This window comes from Platalea leucorodia (assembly GCF_965183815.1).
Source record: "Platalea leucorodia genome assembly, chromosome: 9".
Classification (NCBI taxonomy): Eukaryota; Metazoa; Chordata; class Aves; order Pelecaniformes; family Threskiornithidae; genus Platalea; species Platalea leucorodia.
Genome location: NC_138831.1, coordinates 13,449,245 through 13,471,608, shown reverse-complemented (window position 1 = coordinate 13,471,608; position 22,364 = coordinate 13,449,245). Strand labels below are relative to the sequence as shown.

The window sequence follows — 22,364 nt, the reverse complement described above, 5'->3', positions numbered from 1 at the left end:
ATTTGCCAATTAAAAAAAAACAAATCCAGAAAAATGCCAGAAGACTTATTAAGCCAGCAAGCTCAGTTATTTCTTGGCACACTTACTGTTTTGGAAGAAGGTGTGAAGCAGGACTATCATACCTCCAGGTTTCCCTCAATACCAGCTCTCTTTCTACTGGAAACCACACCTGAGCAGAACTAGGTGACCTTGGAAATCTGAGGTTTGCACGTGTCCAGCTGCTGGACCTGCCACTGTGCCCAAGTAAATGATCCCCATGACATGGCATGGCTATTCAGCATGTCCTGCTACACGGCTGGCCTCTACTCATGTTCTTCTCACTGTGTCATATTTTACCTTTTTTTTTTTTTTGCTTTCTACTCCTTCTTGTATATTCTTCCACGCTTTACTGTTCATCCATTTCTCCTCCATACGTTGTCAATGAGATCACCGACTCCCGACACAAATACTTTTGCCCATATGTAAAAAAAACCAAACCCAAACCCAAACCCAAACCCAACAAAAACCCCTACAAGTTCTTGAAAAACCGCTGAGGCTGTAGATTAAAAGAAAACAATTTCAGATTTGGGAAGGAGGCAGTGAAAGCCTTGAACAGGTCACTACTTTCTCAAACAGAAGTGTGACATTTCTGGTTTACATGTAGAAGCACCGTCAGGAGGAGACAATGCCATCTCTTGAAGTGTTTGCTAACCCAGTGGAGGACATAACAAAAACCAGTGGTGTGAAGCTGAAGTCACGGAAACAGAGATGAGAAATTACACTTATTGTGAGTGATGATGATCAGCTGCTGGAATAAACTACAACAGAGAGCATCCTTGATGCCTGGAGATCAAGACCACCTTTCTAGAACATGTACAAACATGAACTATGCTTTAATCACACTTAAGCAGCCAGGTTGAGTTAGGGATAAACTGGTGGAAAATACGGACCATGATAAGCAGGAAGCCACATTACAGGGCACTGCACCCATCTAGCCTTCAGATGCATGAAACACTGGGAAGGAGGAGGAGGTCTGGAAGCCAGTGTGATAGTCTGGTGGCCTGATGCCCCCTAACAGACCTGAGAGTCCCAGAGGTTTGCTTCCTGGGACCTGGCAACATAGTATGTAAGAAATCTGAAGATAATCACATTAAGATTAATTAAGTACGGTGTACTAAATACCTTATAGTGGAAATAAAGACATGGTCATTTAAGGAGTTTACAGGTAAATGTTAGACATAATGCAATGAGCATTGGTAGACAGAAGAGAGAGAACAAGATGAAGCAAAACAATGCCTGGAAGTGATAAGTTCATTATGTTTTAGCACGCAGACATCTTTATGACTTAATTAAAGTTTTTAGAGTGTGAATTGCTTCAATTACAGTGATCTATCATTGCATAGATCAAAAAAGAAAGGAACTTTAATTTCAATAAAAATATTTATACATGAAACAAACAAAACATGACCAGAATTGAGGACTGCTTATACAAATAGAAACTGCTTCCTGTTGGAGCCAGGATCCTTGCATGTGCTTTTGGTGAAAATATGTCACCAACTCAGGGATTTGTGGCACTAGACAGTATATGACCATGAAAAAATACCGTTTCTATTCATAGGATCAAAAAGGATTGCAGATGCAAGAAGGATGTAAACTTTCCCTAACTAATCAAAGCAGCACACGTCTGCACAAGAAATCCTAGCTCACGTGCACCAATGAATAACTCACAGATCAGGCTTTTATTTTAAATGTGTGATTTCAAATAATCAAGATCAGATATTTGCATGACTGTTAAGAAAAGAATACACTTGCATATTAGTTTTTGGCCTATTTAACTTGGACATTCTCTATTTAGAAAGCAATTGTCAAAATTGATTAAGAGAAACCACTGAGGAAGAAAATATTAACGCTTTCCAATTCTGGAGGTCAATGTCCTGCCAAAGCTTATTGGCAGCACACAATACTAAACCTGTAACTCCACTGAAAATAGAAAAATAGTGTACAAGCTCCAGTAACTCCAGCATCACATGAGGATGCGATTAGAAATGTTTTCAGTGCAAAGAGAAGAATATAGCAGGGAGGCTTAACAGGAATGCAGACAGGTAATCATGATTAACACTGTTACTCAGACCTTATTTAATGAATGAGTGAGGATGCCATTTATGCTTCATCATCTCCACAGTATCAATTCTAAATCAGACTTAACAGACCCATGTGAATATAAAGCTGTATCTATTTAACCTGTGAAAAATACATCGATTTGTACCACTGACACCACTGTACTAGTGATTGCATGACTTTGGGAAAGTCATTTAAGTTCTCTGTGTCAAAGTTTGCACATCTCTAAGGATGAGTACTTAAAACTGTGTGTCTCAAAAGAGACTTAATTAGCTAATATTTGCACAAAATCTTGACATCTGATGCTGAAATGGACTAGAGTGCAATACGCTATTAGCATGTACACACTAACAGCCACCCTTTAATATGAACTTGAACGTCTTTTCTTGCATTACCAGATTTTTCTGTAGCCTCCATTAAAACTCTGCCTTAACATTCAGTGACACAACTTACGTAGGTACGGGTAAGTGATGCCAGTCTGATATAGATGCTGCTTCCTCAAAAATGCTCAAAAGCCCGAAGATGCCAGCAACAGCTGTCAGTCCCGTAAGCTTTTCAGTTTGGGTAGGGTATTGCATTGAATAACCTCCTTCCAAAACCTCAACTGTGGTTTAATAAAAGCTTAAACAATCTGAAACGATCCACAGCCCCTTAAGACTGAGTAGTTTGTCTCAGTAAATGGCATATGGAAATTTTAATCAAAAACATATGGCTTTTCACAGTTACAATTATCCAACTTTGGCTAGAGTGATGAAAAATTTCCTCAAGTTTTACGTAAAAAAAAAATCAGTCTTTATAGCAAAGAAAATTCAATTATAAGCAAAGGAGCTGTAGCCTTTTATCCTTTATTAGGACCTACTTGGGTTTGTACTTTATTTATGAAATTTGGTAATTCTTTTTCTAAGCGACCACTAGATAAGTCCCGGAAATCAAAGTTTGCTCTTTAAAAGAAATATTTCACAGATGACATTGAAGTACAAACAAGCAAGACCAGATCAGTTCACTTTCCTTCAAGTTCCCACTGGCAGGGGAAGTGTAATATTTAACCTCTGCTTTTTGTATTTATATCTATTCTCATTTACAGCTCCACCGATTGTTCTATTGCTAAGACCTCTGCCCAAGCAGAGTGGTTACAGCGTTTGTACGCGAGGCCCACTTGGTTCCTGTTATTGGCTGCAACGTGGAAATAACTCAGCTGCTGAACTCGGTGTGCCCGGGAAACCAGACCGAAACCAGGAGGCTGCCCTCAGGAGGCTGCAAGTCTCTGGTCATTGGTGATCTGACAGAGAGATCGCTATTTTTTATGAGAGCTAAGCTCTGTTTTGCCTTTCTTTGTTTGCTGGAGGAGGTTTCCATGGTTTGCTTTTTTTAAAAATTTTTTTAATGTGTAGCATATTTTTAGAATCAAAATCCGTAATTATGCTGGTTCTGAAATTAACAGAGAACTCTCTATGCAAGAGGGCTATTGTAGAACTATTAAATAAAACCAAAAATATTATAGAAAATTACATGAGCAGTAAATGATTCAAATTGATGGTGACAGGTGTCTGCATGTCTTTTAGAAAGCCAATTTATGTGACTATACCACGTAGAATGAAGCATTGCTGTACATTGCCTTGAATGGCATACTGTCAAAAACTCTTATACCATTAATGAACCCTTTGTCATTACATTTAAGGGTTTTTTTCTCTAATGATTAGAAAAGCAGTGTCAATGCTATTTTTATCTATTATTCTTGTTTAACTGATATGAAACTATTTCTCCTTTTACTATACCCTAATGAAAACATACATACATCAATCACTTCTTTATACATCACTGAATTTTAATTTCCAAAAGAAAACATGACAAATATTCAGGCTTAGAGAAAAAAAAAAATGCTAGTGGCTTTTATGCCGCTATATTTTACTTAAAGTCTATCTCTAGAGGCTTTTGTAAAATGAATTTGATAACACATCAGTGATATTCCTCTACTGAGTTGATGTTAATAGCAAGTTGCTACGAAAGCATAATACCTGTATCTGTATGCCTATCTATATCTTCAAATGGATTATTATCCCTACAGAGTGAAGCTATTCAATGAACCTTGACAGAGGATGTATGTGTTTGAAGGAAAAACAAGGGATTGTAACACGGGACCCTGAGAATACAACCACAAGATAACTGCAATCGCCTTGCTGGTGCAGCTGCAGGATGGAAAGAGATGCCTCCAAGCTGTGAGCACAACCCGCAGCTCCTCCTCACCAAAGGAACACAACCGGGGACTGAGCAAAAGTGGGTTTGGGTGGAACACAGAGAACGACAAGCAAGAACACAACCTATATAAAACACACATAGTAAAACTCAGACATAACAGAGGTAGGAATCAATGAAGAAAGAACAGTTAATACAGCAGTAGTAGCAAATATATAAACATATCCAGAGTCAGGCACAGAGAGAGGGAAGAACCCCCCCTCACCATCACGCTCTCCAAACAAAGCTACTCCAGAGGCAGGCAAGGGGCTGGAACTGCCTCCTCCTGGGAAGGCTGACACCACCCAGCTCATGTCCAGGAGGAGCACAGGAAAGGAATAGGGTCAATGCTACCCACACATGGTAGACTGTGCGCACCATTGCAACTGTATAATTACTGGGAATTAGCAATAACTGGATACTATGCACTCTAACTGTACTAAAAATACGCCTTCCATTAGGTTACTAATACTTCAGTTAGATTATCAACAAATTCTTTGATCAGGATTTTTAAAAAAAGGGGTTTATAGCCCATATATATTGCATGGGGTCTTTGGTTTGGTATTTCACCCTTGAGACTTGGTTGTAATTTGGATACAAGAAACTTGAATGGTTAAAAATGAGTTTGGTAAGAACTGACCTTTACTACACATATCAAATGAACTTTGAAGCACCCATATGATAGGAAGTAAAGTTATGATATAGGTAAGGGGTAGTTACTTCTTCATGTATGTGAAACCCACAATCCATTTGTGTACACAGATATAGCCAAGAAATTAAAGTCAATTTTCAAGCATGACTTAAAAGAGATTTCCGGAGCATAATGGGGTTTGTCTTTTCATACCCCTTTTATAATTTTAAGATGATCTCAGCAATTTAAGATTTAGAATGATGTTTAAGGTCATATGAATCAAAGCCAATGGGATATTTTTATTATTAAAGACCATATGACTTATCTCAAGGGTATTCTGAATAGGTTGGCAATGACACTTTGTTGAACAAAAAAAAAAAAAACAACCTGAGAGTTTGGCCAAGTCTTCCTGGTTCAGACTGAATAAAGAATCTTCTACCAAGAGATAGCTTGTATGCCCTCTTCCAAATTGTTTTCATCACATTTGCATAACTCTCCACATACAACAGAGCATACTTTCATATCCTGGACAAAATACACAACCAGATGGAGACAGAAGTTATTTGCATCACTGCCCATGGAATAATATGACTTCATTGGCTGTAGACTATAAACTATGCTAATTTGGCCCATAAAACAGTCTTGAAGATGAGATTCTAGTGCATCTCAATCAATTTCAGATTTTAGAGGACATTGGTTTGAAGAAATCATAGCCCGTCTATATGAAGGCAGGCTGAAAGCACTTTAACTGATGACTAGCACCCACAAAAGCATTAAAGCTTTTTGCTCTCTAAACACTTGACAAGATTTGCCTCCTGATATTTATGGCTCTAATATCTCTAAACACTGTCTCTATAAAACCTGCGCCTGACTTTTTAAAAGCAGGGTTTTATGTCATCCCTTTCACAAATACACAAAGATTAAGTTCTTCGGCCCATGTCCTTGCTGTTGTGTCAAGACTACACAGGAGGCTATGCAGCTCGGAATAAAACCCCCTTTGATACGGAGCTTAATAGAATTTTACTTTAAGAGCTGGTGTTCTAATGAATAATTTTTAGAGTCACTGATTTCAGAAATAGTTTACAAGTCTGGGGATGAAAGCTTTCTAATTTGACCTTTAGAACAGAAATTCCACTGGGATTTCTACTTCACTTAAAAAAAAAAAAAAAGTTTTACAGGTAAACATCTTGCCATTTCCCTACCTTGCCTCTCCTTTGGAAAATATTTTTGCTTGGACTTTATTACTGTTGGCATTAAACAAGGTACTGCCTGTGTGTCTTTACCAAGTGGCCAGGCCCAGTTTGGACTTCTACACCTTTCCTTTCCCTGGTCTTTCCTGCACAGAAACTGCTAGTGTTCTCACAAGATGCAAAAATTCTCATATGAGCCTTTGCTGTGGGGGCATCTGTAGCTGGAGGATTTTCACAGTGGGGTTTGCTCTGAAGGCTCAAGTTAGCTACGCGATGAGAAGAGATGCGTAGCTGGAGGAGTTGCAGGTTTGAACTGAAACCAGGTGCTCCCGGGGCAGGCACGCTGCCTCCTGCCAGGGAGAAGGGCTCGCAGCTCCTCCCGTCTGAGCCAGGAGTGAGCTGCAAACAGCCACGCCTGGGTTAGGAAAGGAGAAAGTTGGTGTGTTGGTATGCAAGCCAAGATCTTGTTTTTCTCCCAAGCCCTCCCTGCTCTCCTCGTCACTCACATCTCTGACCTATACATCATCTTGGACTTTGACATCTCTATCTAGGTTCTCATATTGAGACTATGTTTAAATCTTGCCAAGTCTTTCTGACCACCATCTATCAGACTGATTTGTCTACGTGCATGGCTAAAATTTCTCCTCAGGCCTTTACCTTGCATCCCAGAGACTGCCACAGCTTTTTCCTCGAGCATTACCGATGACACTGGCCAACAGGCAGCTGTGGGAGTCACGGACCTTCATGCCGTGCTTGGACCGCTTTCTCCTTCCTCTGTCACACCGAGCATGAGCTGCTTGTCCTCACCAGGATGGCTCCTCCTGGCACACTATACCTCAGCACCTCACTGGGATTTGATCCTTGCTTCCAAATAGGCAACAAGGCAGCCCCAGTGCTTTTTTTGCCTTCTTTCATGCCACTCATCTTACTGGGGAACAGGGGCTCTTAGCAGTATCTGCAAGGCACCCACTGTTCTCTTCCCAAATCAAATCACTCTTTCTATGATGTTACCAAAAAAAGAAAAATATCCTCCTCGACTTTATGTTCCATCTCATAAAAGCTGCCCGTTTACTATCCTTCTATAGGAAATATTTCAAATGTTCATTTTGAAGCAACTCTCCTGATTGAGACAAAATGCTGAAGTCTCAGAAAATGTTATTTTATTACTTTAATCTGGAAAATCTGGGCACACATTTCCCCTTGGGTTGACTTGAATGGAGTTACTTCACTCTCAGAATTTTTTTATATTTTCATAGCAAAACAATGCGTTATTCACACACTTTCTTCCAGCACAGATGATTTTGCAATAGGCAGAAAGCAGTACTTCTATTGGCAGCAGGAGATACTGCACAGCCCTCTCTCACTTCATAGCTGAGCATTAACATTTCAGATGCCTCGCGTGTTCCCCACTGGAGCATGCTGTGCTGCACCTTCATACTTTGCACAGCTAAATGAATGCAAATTCAGACCCCAAATAATGTAAAATAATGTGACACAAGCTCGTTAAGCTACATTTTTCAAAGAACAATTTCCCTTTACTTGATAGAAACACAAATGAAAAAGACCCCACAGAGATTCTGGTCCTCAGAGGGTATCTGGCGGTTCAGCTTGCCTATGGAAAAGTATGTTATTATGCTAGGCACCACAACTTAAAGAGGAGATATTTTTTTTCAGTCTGTTCATCTCTTGCGTCTAATGAATTATGAAATGGCAGTCACGATTGTTGCAGACTGGAAAACTAACATGGGACAACTTTCGACAAACATATTTAAAGCTCTGCTGTCCTTTGCATGCCAACACTGGCTCCCTGATTTTGCTTTCCAGAAGGAAAACAGGGAAGAAAAAATAAAACAATGAAAAAGCAACCGCTAGCATAAAATCGTTCTGCATTGGCCTTACATCCCATCTACAGAAACAGAAATTTTCTGACAAAGACAGAATCCACCTCTGGCCTTTGGGTATAGTCTGGGCTTGACCAGGGGGTCCAGTGACTGCTATTTTCCATACATTTAAACACAATACTGATTTGCACTGATATAGAATCAGTAAGGATCAACCTAAGGATTATAACTATTTCCTAAAAATAGGTAAAGAGAATCATAGAATCATTTAGGTTGAAAAAGTTTAAGATCATCAAGTCCAACCGTTAACTTAGCACTGCCAAGTCCACCACTAAACCATGTCCCTAAGCACCACATCTACCCTTCTTTTCAATACCTCCAGGGATGGAGACTCAACCACTTCCCTGGGAAGCCTGTTCCAGGGCCTGAATACCCTTTCAGTGAAGAAATTTTTCCTAATATCCAACCTAAACCTGCCCTGGCACAACTTGAGCCCATTTCCTCTTGTCCTATCGCTTGTTACTTGGGAGAAGAGACCGACTCCCACCGTGCTACAGCCTCCTTTCAGGTAGTTGTAGAGAGCAAGAAGGTCTCCCCTCAGCCTCCTCTTCTCCAGGCTAAACAACCCCAGTTCCCTCAGCTGCTCCTCATAAGACTTGTGCTCCAGACCCTTCACCAGCTTTGTTGCCCTTCTTTGGACACGCTCCAGCACCTCCATGTCCTTCTTGTAGTGAGGGGCCCAAAACTGAACACAGTACTTGAGGCGCAGCCTCACGGGCGCTGAGTACAGGGGGATGATCACTTCCCTAGTACTATGGCCACTTCCAGGTCCAGTTGGAGTTTTCCATAGCATCCTGACATGATTTAGCACAAAGATAATTTACTCAAGACTAGGAAAAGCTTCACCTAACAGCAGAGCTTTTTGCAAGCTGCGTTGGTTTTGGCTGGGATAGAGTTCATTTTCTTCACAGTAGCTAGTATGGGGCTGTGTTTTGGATTTGTGCTGGAAACAGTGTTGATAACACAGGGATGGTTTAGTTACTGCTGAGCAGCGCTTACACAGAGTCAAGGCCTTTTCTGCTTCTCACCCCACCCCACCAGTGAGGAGGCTGGGGGGGCACAAGGAGCTGGGAGGGGACACAGCTGGGACAGCTGACCCCAACTGACCAAAAGGATATCCCACACCATATGACGTCATGCTCAGCGTATAAAGCTGGGGGAAGAAGGAGGACGGGGGGGACATTCGGAGTGATGGCGTTTGTCTTCCCAAGTCACTGTTACGCGTGGTGGAGCCCTGCTTTCCTGGCGATGGCTGAACACCTGCCTGGCGGTGGGAAGGAGTGAATGAATTCCTTGGTTTGCTTTGCTTGTGTGCATGGTTTTTGCTTTACCTATTAAACTGTCTTTATCTCAGCCCACGAGCCTTCTCACTTTTACCCTTCCGATTCTCTCCCCCATCGCACCAGGGGTGAGTGAGCGAGCGGCTGGGTGGGGCTTAGTTGCTGGCTGGGGTTAAACCACGACAGAAGGAAAGCTTACATCACTGGACTTTGGTACACTGAGACCAAACTGGTCCATTTAAGTGTTCATTTTAAACAAGTAGCTACATCTGCATTTAGTTCTTAAAGATCCAGCCACTAGATATAAAATATATATATATTTTGAATATATGTTATTTTACATATTCAAGACAAAATTAATAAATATGGAGAGAGACAGGAAAAAATTGTCAAGCCTCTGTCTTGCTGTTCCCTAAATTTCTAAACCAGAAGAGAAACTGTGGCACTGCGACCTATCTGTGATCTTAAGCTGATTCCAGTGCGGTGTCCAGTGCAGCAGCTTCTGGCCACAGCCCTCTGACACCGCGCCTAAACTGGGACGTAACACCTCCTCGTGCAACACTCCCTGCTCTCAGCAGCACTATTTCTGTGTGATATAAGCTGAAATACACTTCCTAAATAATACTGCAAGCTTACAAGATTACTAGTTTTGAGAGAAGGTGCGCTGACTATTTACAAATGCCCTGCCACTGCTTTAAATAATAATGTATTCATCTTATTTATAACTCTTGGGTGGAAACAAAGCAGGTATAAATCCTATGTTTCTGTTCTAAGTTAAGGGTCCTTCTATCACAGGTGAAAGTAAAGTAGGCTATATATCTATCCTCTGCTACATACTCCCTGTTGGTCCTATTCATAAAAAAAAAAAAAAAAAAAAAAAAAAAAGAAAAAAGAAGAGCTTATGTGAGACTTAGCCTAGTTTTCCATCCATTGGAGACTGTGCGGCAAAGGTGCAGAGGTTGGGAGCTGGTTCTCTAACACTGACAACTGCACTTGGCACAGCTGAGTTAAGATTTCAGTAAAAGAGAGAGATCTTGGGAAATATGCAGATGTAGAAAAATTCAAATAAATTTGCTTGTTCCCTTGTTAAGAACATACCTGGCATCACACCAAACCCAGTCCTGGGGGCCCAAGTGGTAGGAGTGTCTGATTTTGGATCAGACCATCAGGCCTTTTATGGATATAAATGGTATTTTTCCTTTAAAGGACACTGGAGGAAGAATCAGGGACTCTACATGCATACAGGAAACAACACTCTCGAGCCAAATTTGTCCATCATTGCCCCCAATCTTATCTGATGGCCTAGACAATTTTAACATTATAACTCTGCAGAAATGGCAACACCACAAATAGCCTGTGCTCTACTCATTCGAGCTGCGACCTGACAGCTTCAGGTATCACAGTGCATGGAGGAAAACTGGAATGGCTAGCACGTCCCAGCCACTTCGGTGGGACTGGGGAAGCCTGGGAAGACAGGGCCTCTGGCAGTCAACAGAAGTGCACATGCAAGCTCCAAAATAATGCCTTATTTGCAGAGTTTCAGGACCTACAAAACAACTGTTCCTTCAGGAAGAATGAAAAGTTTAGGAAATCTCTCTTACCAGAGAATCTGTACCAAAACGGATTTATTTATTGGACCCAGAATTTAAAATGTGTCCTGTACATCTGGGAAATGTTCTAGTGAGTTTTTTAGTCTCCCTGGAAACTGAAATAGGAAGGTCAGCCAGAGGAAGCAGAGGCAGATCCTCTGCAGCACAGTGTCATTTGTTGCTGCCACAGAGCTGCTCCTGTGCACCACAATGAAACCCTCTGTCTGGCCTGGACGTGCAGAGGCTCTGAAGGGCTTCAAAGGGAAAAAATGAGACAGCAGAACAGATTTTTGGGGTGTGTATGGGAAAGTACGCCACGTTAAGAAAACCACTTTCTGAAGATGTAAGAAAACCCAAGAAAATTAAATTATTTAAGGCAGATTCATGGGCCCTGGATGTAAGCAAACTCCAGTTGCTGGCTGGAGGTGTATCTCTGAACTGCGACCATACACGTGGGAGGCAGCACGCTGATGAACATGCCAGGAAAAAGTGAATTAACCTATGGGAAGAGCTGCAGATCTGAAGTCCAGGCTCTGAAAAAGCAGAAGGGGTACCTGAGCAAGAAATAGCTGAGCATGGTATTGCAATATCTGGGTGAAAACCAGCCTTGGAGCAGAGGCACGCATGTCCTGTGATGGTGGCTGCAGGCAGGGGCTGGGGTGTGCAGGCAGGCAGGGGTGCTTCCCCCACCTTAGTGCAGGTGGGCAGCTCCCACCCAGGATGCCAAAGACTCCCATCCCATGTACCTGGCAGGGGCTTTTCACAAGTGCTCTCACAGAGAACCTGAAAAAGGAAGGAGACAGGAAAACATGCCCAACAGGGTTTCTGCCCTTCACAAGCGGAAAAACCTTGAAAAAATAAACTTCATGAAGGGGAAGAGCACGGGCAACTGATGGACTGCCAAGGGATAAGCAGAGCTGCGCACACCCGCCATCCCAGCTGCAGTCCGACTCCTGAAAAAACCAACCCAAACCCTCTGCCTCCTTAATTTCCAGGAGGTTTAAAACACATCATCTTTTCTCAACACTCAGACGTTAGTAATCACTGCGGAAATGATTTAATTTGCGTGCCGAATGCCTCATTCAGCCGAGCGGCAGTGCATCACTTCATTGATCAATCAATGCGATTGTTGTTGCGCTTGTTTGTTTAGGCAAGGCAAGGCAGATACTTTGGTGGTTTTCTGAAAATGTTTTCATTATTAATTGTTCTTGAAAGAATTACTTCATTGATCATTTAATCTCCAAAAAGAAAATGAATGCACTTCAGGGCAATAAGAGGGTACAACAGTAAAGAATTTGAGCAGCAATTATAATTTGTTTCTTAGCAACTAATAGCAAAAATTATGGGATTTGCTTGGGTACAAGATATAACAGGAATAATTCCAGCAATGGGAATATTGAAAAAAATCCTTTTCAGTATAATGTTGGGAGTAATTTTCTTTTTCTACCATCACAGTGAAATTATTCTGGGATGGTAGGTCAAAGCCCCAAAGTATTCTCATTACAACCACACTACTACTGTATTTTCTGCTACCATTTGCACTGCACAGTGCTGAGTCCTAGCTGCTAATTCATGCGCAACAATTATTTGCACAGAAACACTTCTATAAAACAAATTTCTTTAATAAGGGGGGGGACGACGAACAGTTTTCAGAAACAACAGTGTGATTCCCTGCAGTTAGGAGTATGCTCACAATAATGAAGAAGAAAGAGTTTCTATAAATGAACAATCCAATGGAAAAATGTACAACAGGTAAGTCTGAGGCTGCTGCCCTTGTTAGTGGTGGAGGGAAGCCCACCTGCAAACCCTGCCCTCCAGACATGGTTTAATCTTCAAACACAGTAAAACAGTTCAGGCTAAATTCCACGCACAAAATATGCCATTTCGCTTGACCAGGGCTGCCTGCAGGAGGAGGAGACCTTTCCCCTTTCATTTTATCTCATCTGCCCACAGCCTGGGGCTCCCAGGGGCAGCACAGCGATGGTTTGCTGCTGCTGCTCCAGTGTCCTCTGAGGACGCCTCCCTTCAGCCCCGTCCTCCCCTCTCCTGGGGTCTCATTTCTGTTCTAAAAATTAGTGCCTCAGCCCCCTGGACATCGCAATATCTTTTCTGCCAACTGCAGAAAATACCCATAGCGTTATCATGGACCTGTTAAGTTACAGATTCAAAGGAAAGTCCTTCACAGAAAATTGCTACGGGTTGGAAAGGCACCGGTATCAGAGAAGCACCTCTGCCCAGAGTGGGAAGAAGGACACCAACCATCCTCCCAGTGTGGTGGTGCGACAATGTGCAAAATGCTAAAAACCCCTGAAAAGTAGACCCCATTTCTCTAACAGCTCATGTTTCACAGACATCACTTTTAGGCAGTTTTTATAACAACAGGGGGCAAGACAATGGTATGACTGAAAAACTGCACCATTTTGAACTTCATTTTCCTGTTTGCATACTCATTTCACAATCAACAGCATGTGACAAACATCAGTACATGATGAGAAAGGCAACAGCTACTGCATGGCTACTCACCCATTCTGCGGAGGGTTTATTTTTAAACCAGCATTACAGCAGGTCTTTGTATTTTCAGGTTAAACTGCAAATCCTGCTGAGGAGTTTAGGGCCAAATTGAGTCTAGTTATCACAGCAGGGAAAGGATATTCCATCTACCAGCACTGGGGATGGCTCCACAGGAGAAGACAGGGGTCATCTGCCTGAAGAGGAAAGTGGAGCCTTGGCCCCCTCCTGGTGATGCATTAGCTGCTGCAGATAGAGGCGGCCATGGAGCAGACAGTCTGGAGACCCCTGGGGTGAGGGGCAGAGGGTTGTTCAGATTGACCCTCTGCACTACTCCCGGAGATGTGTAAAAATGTCTGGCTTCAAATCTTTGGTGGTAAAAAACAAACTGCGGCCTCAGCAAGGTACAATAAGTATCAAAGTTAATCGCTAATTAGACATGTTATTCCATAGGTGCTCATAAAGCAGCTGAAAGGTAAGAGAATAATCGCCATTCTCTTTGCTGGTGAGAGTCCTGTCTCGCTCATCTCACCCTACCAACAGGTCTGTAAAAGAACAGATCTGGACATCACTTAGACAAGAATTACAAACAGAAGGGGAAGCCTTACTTAGTCTTTTTATTCCTGAACTCATTTCCACCAGTGTTGCTCATTTTGAACAGGTTTGACAAGCCGTCCCTTTTCCTCATTACCAGCCTTTGGTTAAGCAAGAGCAAACCCAAAGACAGTAGATGAGACGCAAGTCATGTGAAAGCTGGCACAAGGTGATAGACTGGGGGCTTCTGCAGAGACATTTCTGGTGGGAAGCCATTGGGATTCAGCTACCCAAAAGCACAATCCTTTGGTCAACTACCACGCTTGATAGTCAATGGAAGGGGGGGAGGAATAGATTTGAAAGCCCTTGGGTCATTACCCGCACAGGGCATGAAGTCCAAGCATCGTCCAGACAATCAGTAGTAGCTGCTAGCAAGTAAGATTAGCACTAGCAGAGGCCACGAAAATAAGTGAAAGTAAATCTTAACACACAGTCCTCCGAATACACACTCATGAGAAGGGTCTGCAAATGTTTTGCAGAACAGGTTGGTGAGCTTCTCTAAGGAAGGGCATCGATGCTGCCTCGCACTGGGGACAGACAAGCTCTTGAAGCCTTTCCCGGGACTCAACTTTGTGATTTTATACCTACGAAGATGTGAGTATAAATGCAACTTTCAGCACCTGTGTGCACTAATGTTCCATTTTGTAAATTACTTCACAGTCAGTAGAAATAATTTGGCAAGGACGCTCATTAAAAGTGCATCCTGCTCACAGCGTACTGCTCCGCACTGAGCTGCACCGCTCTCCTGCCCGCAGCCAAGAGCTGCTCAGCACCTTCGAGTCATGCCAAAGAGAATGGGAGCTGAGCAGGCGGAACGACTTGCAAATTCATCACTTTCTGAGGGGTATGGTCCAACTCTGGTGCCACTAAAAATCAATACAAGTTTTATCTTTGACTTAAACGGAAGCAGGATCTGGGCCATAGTAAACAGCTTTAATCATATGTCTGAATGGGTGGATACATCTCTAAACTGCAGCATCAGAGCTGCACTTCTTTCCAGGCATAACTTCTTATTGATTTCAGTGTTATTTCCAAACAGAAACTACAGTACAGTGAATAAAATTGTCAAGCTAAGCCCCATCCCCTAAAATAAAAAGCAGATAATTTAATCTAGTTCAGCTGTGTTTTCATATATCATTTTGGAGAAGCCATTATTAGAATCCATACTCAGAGTTTAAAGCTTTTGTTATTTTCTGAGAGCCTGTATTACTATAAGCACAGGGTTTAGGGTATCAATAATCCAGATTCTGTTACTGTGGCAAAGCAGATTCCTCATTTTCTGGAAACATGCTCGATTTCAGAGACAACTAGCATGGGGCGGGGGGGGGGGGGGGGGGGGGCGGGGGGGGGAGAGAGGGACACACCAAAACTAAAAGAACAAATTTGAAATGTAAATGATACATCACAAAGCAAGTATTGGGGGAAAATATTAGCACTTTTACCTTAATGAGTTTGTAACCTAAATACATATTTCAAGGATTAAATTGCTGACCCTCTCTGACCTCCACAGGAGGTTGAATAGCTAGATCGCAGTTTAATCTTCAGTGAAAATGTAGAATAATACAGCCCTTGAAGAACGAACGAACATATATTAACAATGCCCCAGGATTCAGAATTTAACTCTTAAGAGGAGGAAAAAAGGAGCTCAAAACCCCAGACATTACCCTCAAAAGGCTTAGCAATAACTTTCCTCAGAAATAAAAATGAGATAACACAAAAATCACACAACACACCGATCAGGCTGGAAAATAAGGGATTGCTCGGATGAAGGGGGAAGCCACAGACAGGTTAAGCAGTACAGTCCTGAGTCCCCAACCAAATGGCTTTCCACAGCTAAATCATAACATGTGACATAGCAGGGCGTAAGAGACCGAGCTGAAGTGCCGGAGCTGGGTCAGAGACTGCACGTGCTATCTAGGCACAAGACAAGGGTGTAAATTCAAGGGAAATAACTTGATAAAAGGGGAAAATCCTGAGAGAGCAACTGAGAGCAAACAGGCTTAAGAGAGCTCGCCAGTGGTGAGAAAGGGTCCTCCCCATACAGTGCCTTAGGTTATTCCACGCAGAACCTACACAAGGCCATTCAAAAATGATCATGGTTGGAATAAAACCACATATAGGCAAGGAGTTACATTAAGCAGTGCTACTGCATCCACACATCTTGGATGTCAAGGCTGAAAAACAAACATTACTAATACAGATGCCCATTTTTATTGGTTCTTAGAGGCAGAGCTTTTGTAATAAACTTAAACCACTCTGTGTATTTCGTAATTCAGCTAATTCAGGTTGCAATCCTTTGATTATACAAGACAGAATGACTTACTGTTTTGCGAAAGCACAGAGCCTACCTTGATAAATGCTATTTTTTATTTAATCCAAATGCTTCTAATCTGATTATGCTGTTTTAGCAAACTAAAATAAATTTTAGGAATCAAAAATAATACATTTATTCAAGTTCCCCATCGCTATTTTAAACTGGAAAAGACCAAGCTTTCTTTTTGGATTCAATCTTTGTAATTAAGAATCAATCAAACTAAATTTGTATTTGGTCAACTACAAAACTTGAAAGATTTTTGCCAGATGAGATGCATCAAGATAGATAAACTTATCAGAATTTAATAAACACTCTGTACCTGAAGCAAAGATAAAATGCTAAAGGCTTCTTATTTTTTGTGCAGAATTCTCTGTGTTTCCAAGCTCTTGGTTAATAAGTGCCTAACAATTTAAACAAGCAAGGAAACTGATGTATTTCCACTCAAGTAGTCCATGGCTACTGCACTTGCCAGCATCAAGATCCTCCATCCTAGTCCCACATTCTGAACTTTGAAGCCCAGGACCAGCATCTAAGGAGCTGCAACCTGGTACTTAGCATGTCCTTAAACGACTGACGTCTGCAAACAGTACAACTCCAGCCAAGGGGGTGTTGAAATGCTTTGCTCTGAATAATGATGTTGCTCGGGCTCACCCTGATAGCTAGCAGAAGGCCACAGTTTGTAGGACGGAGCCTGCTGTGAAACACGTGGTCTCCAGAGAAGCAGAGCAACGCAATATTTATGAAGTGATCACCTTGACATACTGAAATCTAGAGTGATGAGATTGGTCTTGAGGAAGCTGTTCATTACCCATCCACAGTGAAAACACACCTTCAGTCATGGAAAAACACAAGCAGGTCCTAAGCAAACAGATAATATATTGTAAACTACACGGGAAGACAGAGGACTTGCCTTTACTCACAGTAATACTTCTCATTACAAATCACCTCTCTATACTGTGTGAACCTGGCGTTTATTGGCATTTTTACCTTTTTATTTTTGTAGCTGGAGCGCATCTGAAATAGTCTATTCTATTCTATCAGCTTCTCTCATCAGCTGGTCAAAAGCATCCTTCATTAAGCTCTACTGAAAGCCAAGCTCACCATTACTGATAGCTTCGTGTCTGGGAACGGATTGCCTTGAACTCCTGCACGTGCATGCAAGGCTATTTCATAGCAGGTCCTACTGTAATTACTAAGCTGCTATGTACACCCCTCCCAGGACGATGGCACAGAGAAATCAGAGAGATGATGGATGAATGAGCCCATATATCTATTCTCTGCCTTCACCTTCACTACTACATGAGAAAAAAGATGACTCGTGGTCCTGCGTTATCATTTGCCCACTCTTACAGACTTTATCCTGTACCTCAAAATGGCTTTTTATAATTTCATATCATGCTAATTCACATAAAGACTTGTGTCTTTTGTTATCCTTAGCTTTTGCAAAAAGCTGCAACTCTGAATTTAACCCAAAATAAATATGAAGCAGTCTGTCTTCCCTTTTACACAGAGTTACAAAATATCACGCCTGCCTGAAAGTACTTGTACCTAAGTTCTGAAATGCAGGACTTGTGAAAACTGTCATTGTGAATTTATTCCTTATAAAGAGTATGCTCCTTCAAATATTTTGAAGTGTTAATTCTCCAAGGAAAGGAAAAATCAATGGTGAGATTCCATTTGCCAGATACTTTCCTAGGTGGCCTCTTTCTCAAGGAATAAGACATTTTACCCACATACTACATATAATTTTACCTAAATAATCATAAACCAAGGCATCTATTCCTCATTCATATTTCTCCTCTAAATCCAGGTGTTTTCTCTACTCCACGAACAGCTCAGAGAATACTACATAATGCATTAGAAAAGGTTATTGAAGTAGGCCTTGCTCTCTCAGTTTTTCTAGCATGCTGCAGGAATGGAGGCTGCGTTGTTACTTACAAGCAAATTGAAGCTTTGCTTCTCTGCTGACAATCGTTCCAAACGGGTTTGTTGCTACACACTGGTATGTTCCAGTATCTTGGGTTTTATTGGGATTATTGATCAACAGGTTGCCTTCCACCACGCTGTAGCGGTAATCCATACCAATGTCAATACTGGTTCCATTTAACCTCCACCTATAGGACAAAATGCCAAAGTTAAATTCTGCTAATATTAATGAATACTCCTGGGTAGTTGAAAAGACAACATGTAGTAAATAAAGAAAGATTTAAAACATCTTTGACTACTTATTAAAAAAAAGCATGAAAATGCAAATTTCCTGCACAGTATTGAAATATTCCAGTATTTAACTGAAATAGCAATATCCTTGACATATATTTCAGTCTGTGATATGATTAATGCTTCTGTAGTTGCTAGTGCTGCTGCTCTTTGGAATTAATCATTTTGCAAGAGGAAGTCCCAGAAACAGCACCTTTAAACCATTCAAGTCCACCAAGGTTTCTTTTCCTCTCCCGACTTGCTGGCTGTTTGTTTTTAAATTTAAGAAAATTCACTCACAGTAGATGTTGTCACAAAATGGGGCACTGAGAAATTCCAGCATCAGGTTGCCTCAGTTATAGCAACCCTCATCCCCATCAGCCCTGGACAAAGCATGCGAGGGAGCCACAGCTGCCTAGCAGCTCCCTTTACCAGAATGTACAGAGAAACAATTTGAGTATGTTTGCACCAGTGAATCAACACAGTTTATTGCATTAAATAGTTGGTTGTGTCAGAAGACAGCAGTGTGGCTGAGGTCTGAAGACTCTAATCGGTTTCAGAGCAGCATTTACTTTAGTGAACAAAATGAGAAAGGCACTAAAGGAAAAAAAACAGCAGCCTAAATGATTTACAGCAGCAACATCACCATGGTAGTGTAGCATCTTTTTTCTAGGGATCCCAAAGCAGTTACTAAAGCTGAAAACAATTAAGAGCTTTGTCTATGTTTGTGGAAAAGGATGATTAATCTGGGAGCCAAGACTGCTTACAATCCCTTCATAATCTTTTTGAACTCGTCCAAATTTTGCAATTGTGTTGCAGTATGGAGTCATTTCCTGATGCCTGTTTTTTGTTATCAGCATTGTGGTAGACTCCAGGGACATCACTGAGTTACACCGTGTGATGCACACAGGAGAGAGGCTCTTGGGGGCTACTGCTGTAGCGTGGAGATCACGCTAAAGAATAGTTAAACATTCAACAAACCCAATGGTTGGTCTGGGATTTCCTTTTACTTCGCAGCTCAGCTTCACTTTCTTTTCCTCTGAATCCAAGGGGAAGATCATGCTGTTGGGCTCCTGAAGAAAAACCGGCCCGTGCAGTGTGTTGTCGTCTGCGTTAAACAGAGAAAAAATGTGACAGATACTTGATGGAATCTCCACGTACCCAGTGTTAAAATATAAAATAGTATCTTAGCAGCAAGAGGCCATGTAACATTCACCCTAGGAAAGATGTGATAATGACACTTTTTTTTTTAGAACAGACAGGTTTTTTTCCAAAAGCCACTGAACCTCACATGGAGTCAACATTCAGGAAAACATCTGTGCACTGAATAGAGTACAGATTGAAACTTTACCCGAAGTTCAAACGAAGGGGAACAGGCATATCCTATTGTGATAGCACAGCTCACTTCTAATGAGAATGCTTAGTTTCACTTTCAAACATGAAATATTTTCTCTGTAAATTAAAAAAAAAAAACTAAACTCATTATTAAATACAGCTACAGAAAGTAAAGACTTTCTGTCTTTTAGCTGAATGGAAGGAGCCACCTTTGAACTTTTTCTGGTCATGTTCTGCGGGGCAAAGGGCAACTGCATGGGCCATCAGGGTGCTGCTGCTGGTGCCTGTGGCTCCCTTGCTGCTGAGGACAGGGACTCGCAGGGACGCAAGCACGGACATCACTTTGGCCAGGCAGCCACGCTGCCATCTAGTCTGCTGCCAGAAGTTCATCTTGATGGACATGCAGGTAATTTGTGAGTATAGGAGGTCAGAGGAGAATGAATAAATAAAATATAAAGATGATGGTATGTAGAAAAAAAAAAAAAAAGGAAAGAAAAAGGAATGAACAGACGACGACGCACCTTTCCACCAGAAAGAGGGTGAGAATGAATGTGAATAGCCCTCATATCCCCTGACACTGGGAAATCAGCTGGATTTATTAGGGACAGAACAAGAGCTCTTTACTCCAGGGAGAAAATTCTGTCATCTCCACAGAAGGATTTCAGAGAGACTTTGCCAGGAAGATTATAATGGAGCAACCTCTCCCCTGTGTCTCCTCCCTCAGGCACCACCACAAAAGAGAATGCACTAAGCATACAGTCATATCGGTTGTATTTATCTTTATTTTTAATTATATGTTAACGATATCTGACTGAGACTCATCTGTTATTCAGAACACATTTCACATCATCTCTAGCTATAAATTATACCTGTGTGCAACTTACTGTTGCTGGCAAAAAAAGATAATCATAACCATAAAGCATACAGGGCTAGATTATGATATCCTGACTTGTTTCTGAGACCCAGGACTGCATCACTCCTTAAACAGTCTCATTCAGTGTAAGAAAGAATATTACAGTCTGGCCCATAAAGATTATAGCTCCGAATAGTATATTAATGGGTTCGAAAACAAAAGAATTATAATATCCAGTTTTCTAATTGCAAAATACAGAAGCCGGCCTGGTGCTCAGGTCCTGTGTAAGAGTCGCTTCCATTCCCACAGGCAAGGAGCTGGATTGTGCCGAGACAGGCACAAGCCAGACCATCCCAGGTAATCCAGTTAGCGAACCATGCTGACTCAGGTATGTGTTGCATCGGCTGTGTCATCTGCCTCACACCCCATCAAAGGACTCAAGTCACGCTACACTGTCACTTGCTGTTATTTCAATTATGGTGTGTCAATTTATATCGTGTCACATCACACTAAAGGTCAGATTCTTGGTCCTCCTCCTATCAAAAGAAAATACACCTCGCATTAAAAAGTAGATAGCTCACCTACTTGAGTTGAGAAACAGACAGACAAACAAATCTAAGGGTCCAAGCGTGTCCCCATATGTCCAGGATATCGCTTGGCTGCAGGATCAGGGCCCAGATCATTATGGTGTAGCGTCCTGGGGTGAGACACTGGTCTTCAAGGTATAATGAAACTGGTCCACATGATGCAATGGGGTGTTTGATAGGGCGTTATGTTTGATAGGGAGTTATATTTGTAAGAAACATTACAATCTGCCTATACAATTAGCAAGCAAAGTACAATTTAGAAAATGTATCAGACAAAAGATAGAGAACTATGAAGGCAGAAATAGTCACAAATAGGTGAAAAATCTAAATAATATGCCTAAGCTAAAATAGAAGCTCACGGAAGATCAAATGAAACTGCTTTCCAAATATTACCACATCTGCTGCTGACACTGTTTAACATTCAGCTCTCATGTGGCAAAAAAATGCTTGCCCTTCCTGTTAGCCAGCAAGAAGAAAGCCCTGGTACAACTACTACTTGGCTTTCAAGAGAACAACGTTGGGTCAGGCAGGGAGAAGCTCTGAAAGCAGCTGCCAGCGTATCAGGGGAACAGAAGAGGAGGAAAAACCTTGCAACACTGGGTAGATAAAATTATTTTGAGTACCTTTCTTCTTTCTCTTATTGCTGCCTGTGTATAACCAAGATAAGCAAGTCCAAACTATTTAATCTTCAGCCTGTAGAGTCCTTTTGCTACAGTCTAATGCGTGATTGAAATCACTGCAGCCCCGATCCTAATGCAGTGAGTGACAAGAGTTGAGCCACAGTGCCTTACAGAAGAGGAGGATTTGGTTCAAAGAACACTAAATATTCACTAATAAATAAAACAAACTGTCATCTAGATTCTTACAGGCAGAAAACTAAAAGTACCTGTACCATATATAGTCCGTTTTTGACTAATTTACCACATTACTGGGTAGAAACAGATCTCAGATGATTAGTGTCAGCACAGGCAAATGCATTTGCTCTATTACAGTGTCTGGTTTTGTGGGAGCAAAGTTTTGCTATCCAGATAATTTTGAAATGTGAATTTTACACTTT

General features: G+C 41.6%; 1 protein-coding gene across 1 annotated transcript in view; it reads right to left on the bottom strand.

Annotated features, from left to right (window-relative positions):
- Window positions 1–22,364, bottom strand: part of LOC309594805 (contactin-4) — a gene marked incomplete at both ends in the record, with an annotated part of 167,981 nt that overhangs the window by 110,524 nt on the left and 35,093 nt on the right. Inside the window, 2 exons of the mRNA XM_082321209.1 lie at window positions 18,275–18,450; window positions 19,514–19,640. Coding sequence (XP_082177335.1) covers window positions 18,275–18,450; window positions 19,514–19,640 — 303 coding nt within the window. The remainder of the gene's footprint in view (window positions 1–18,274; window positions 18,451–19,513; window positions 19,641–22,364) is intronic.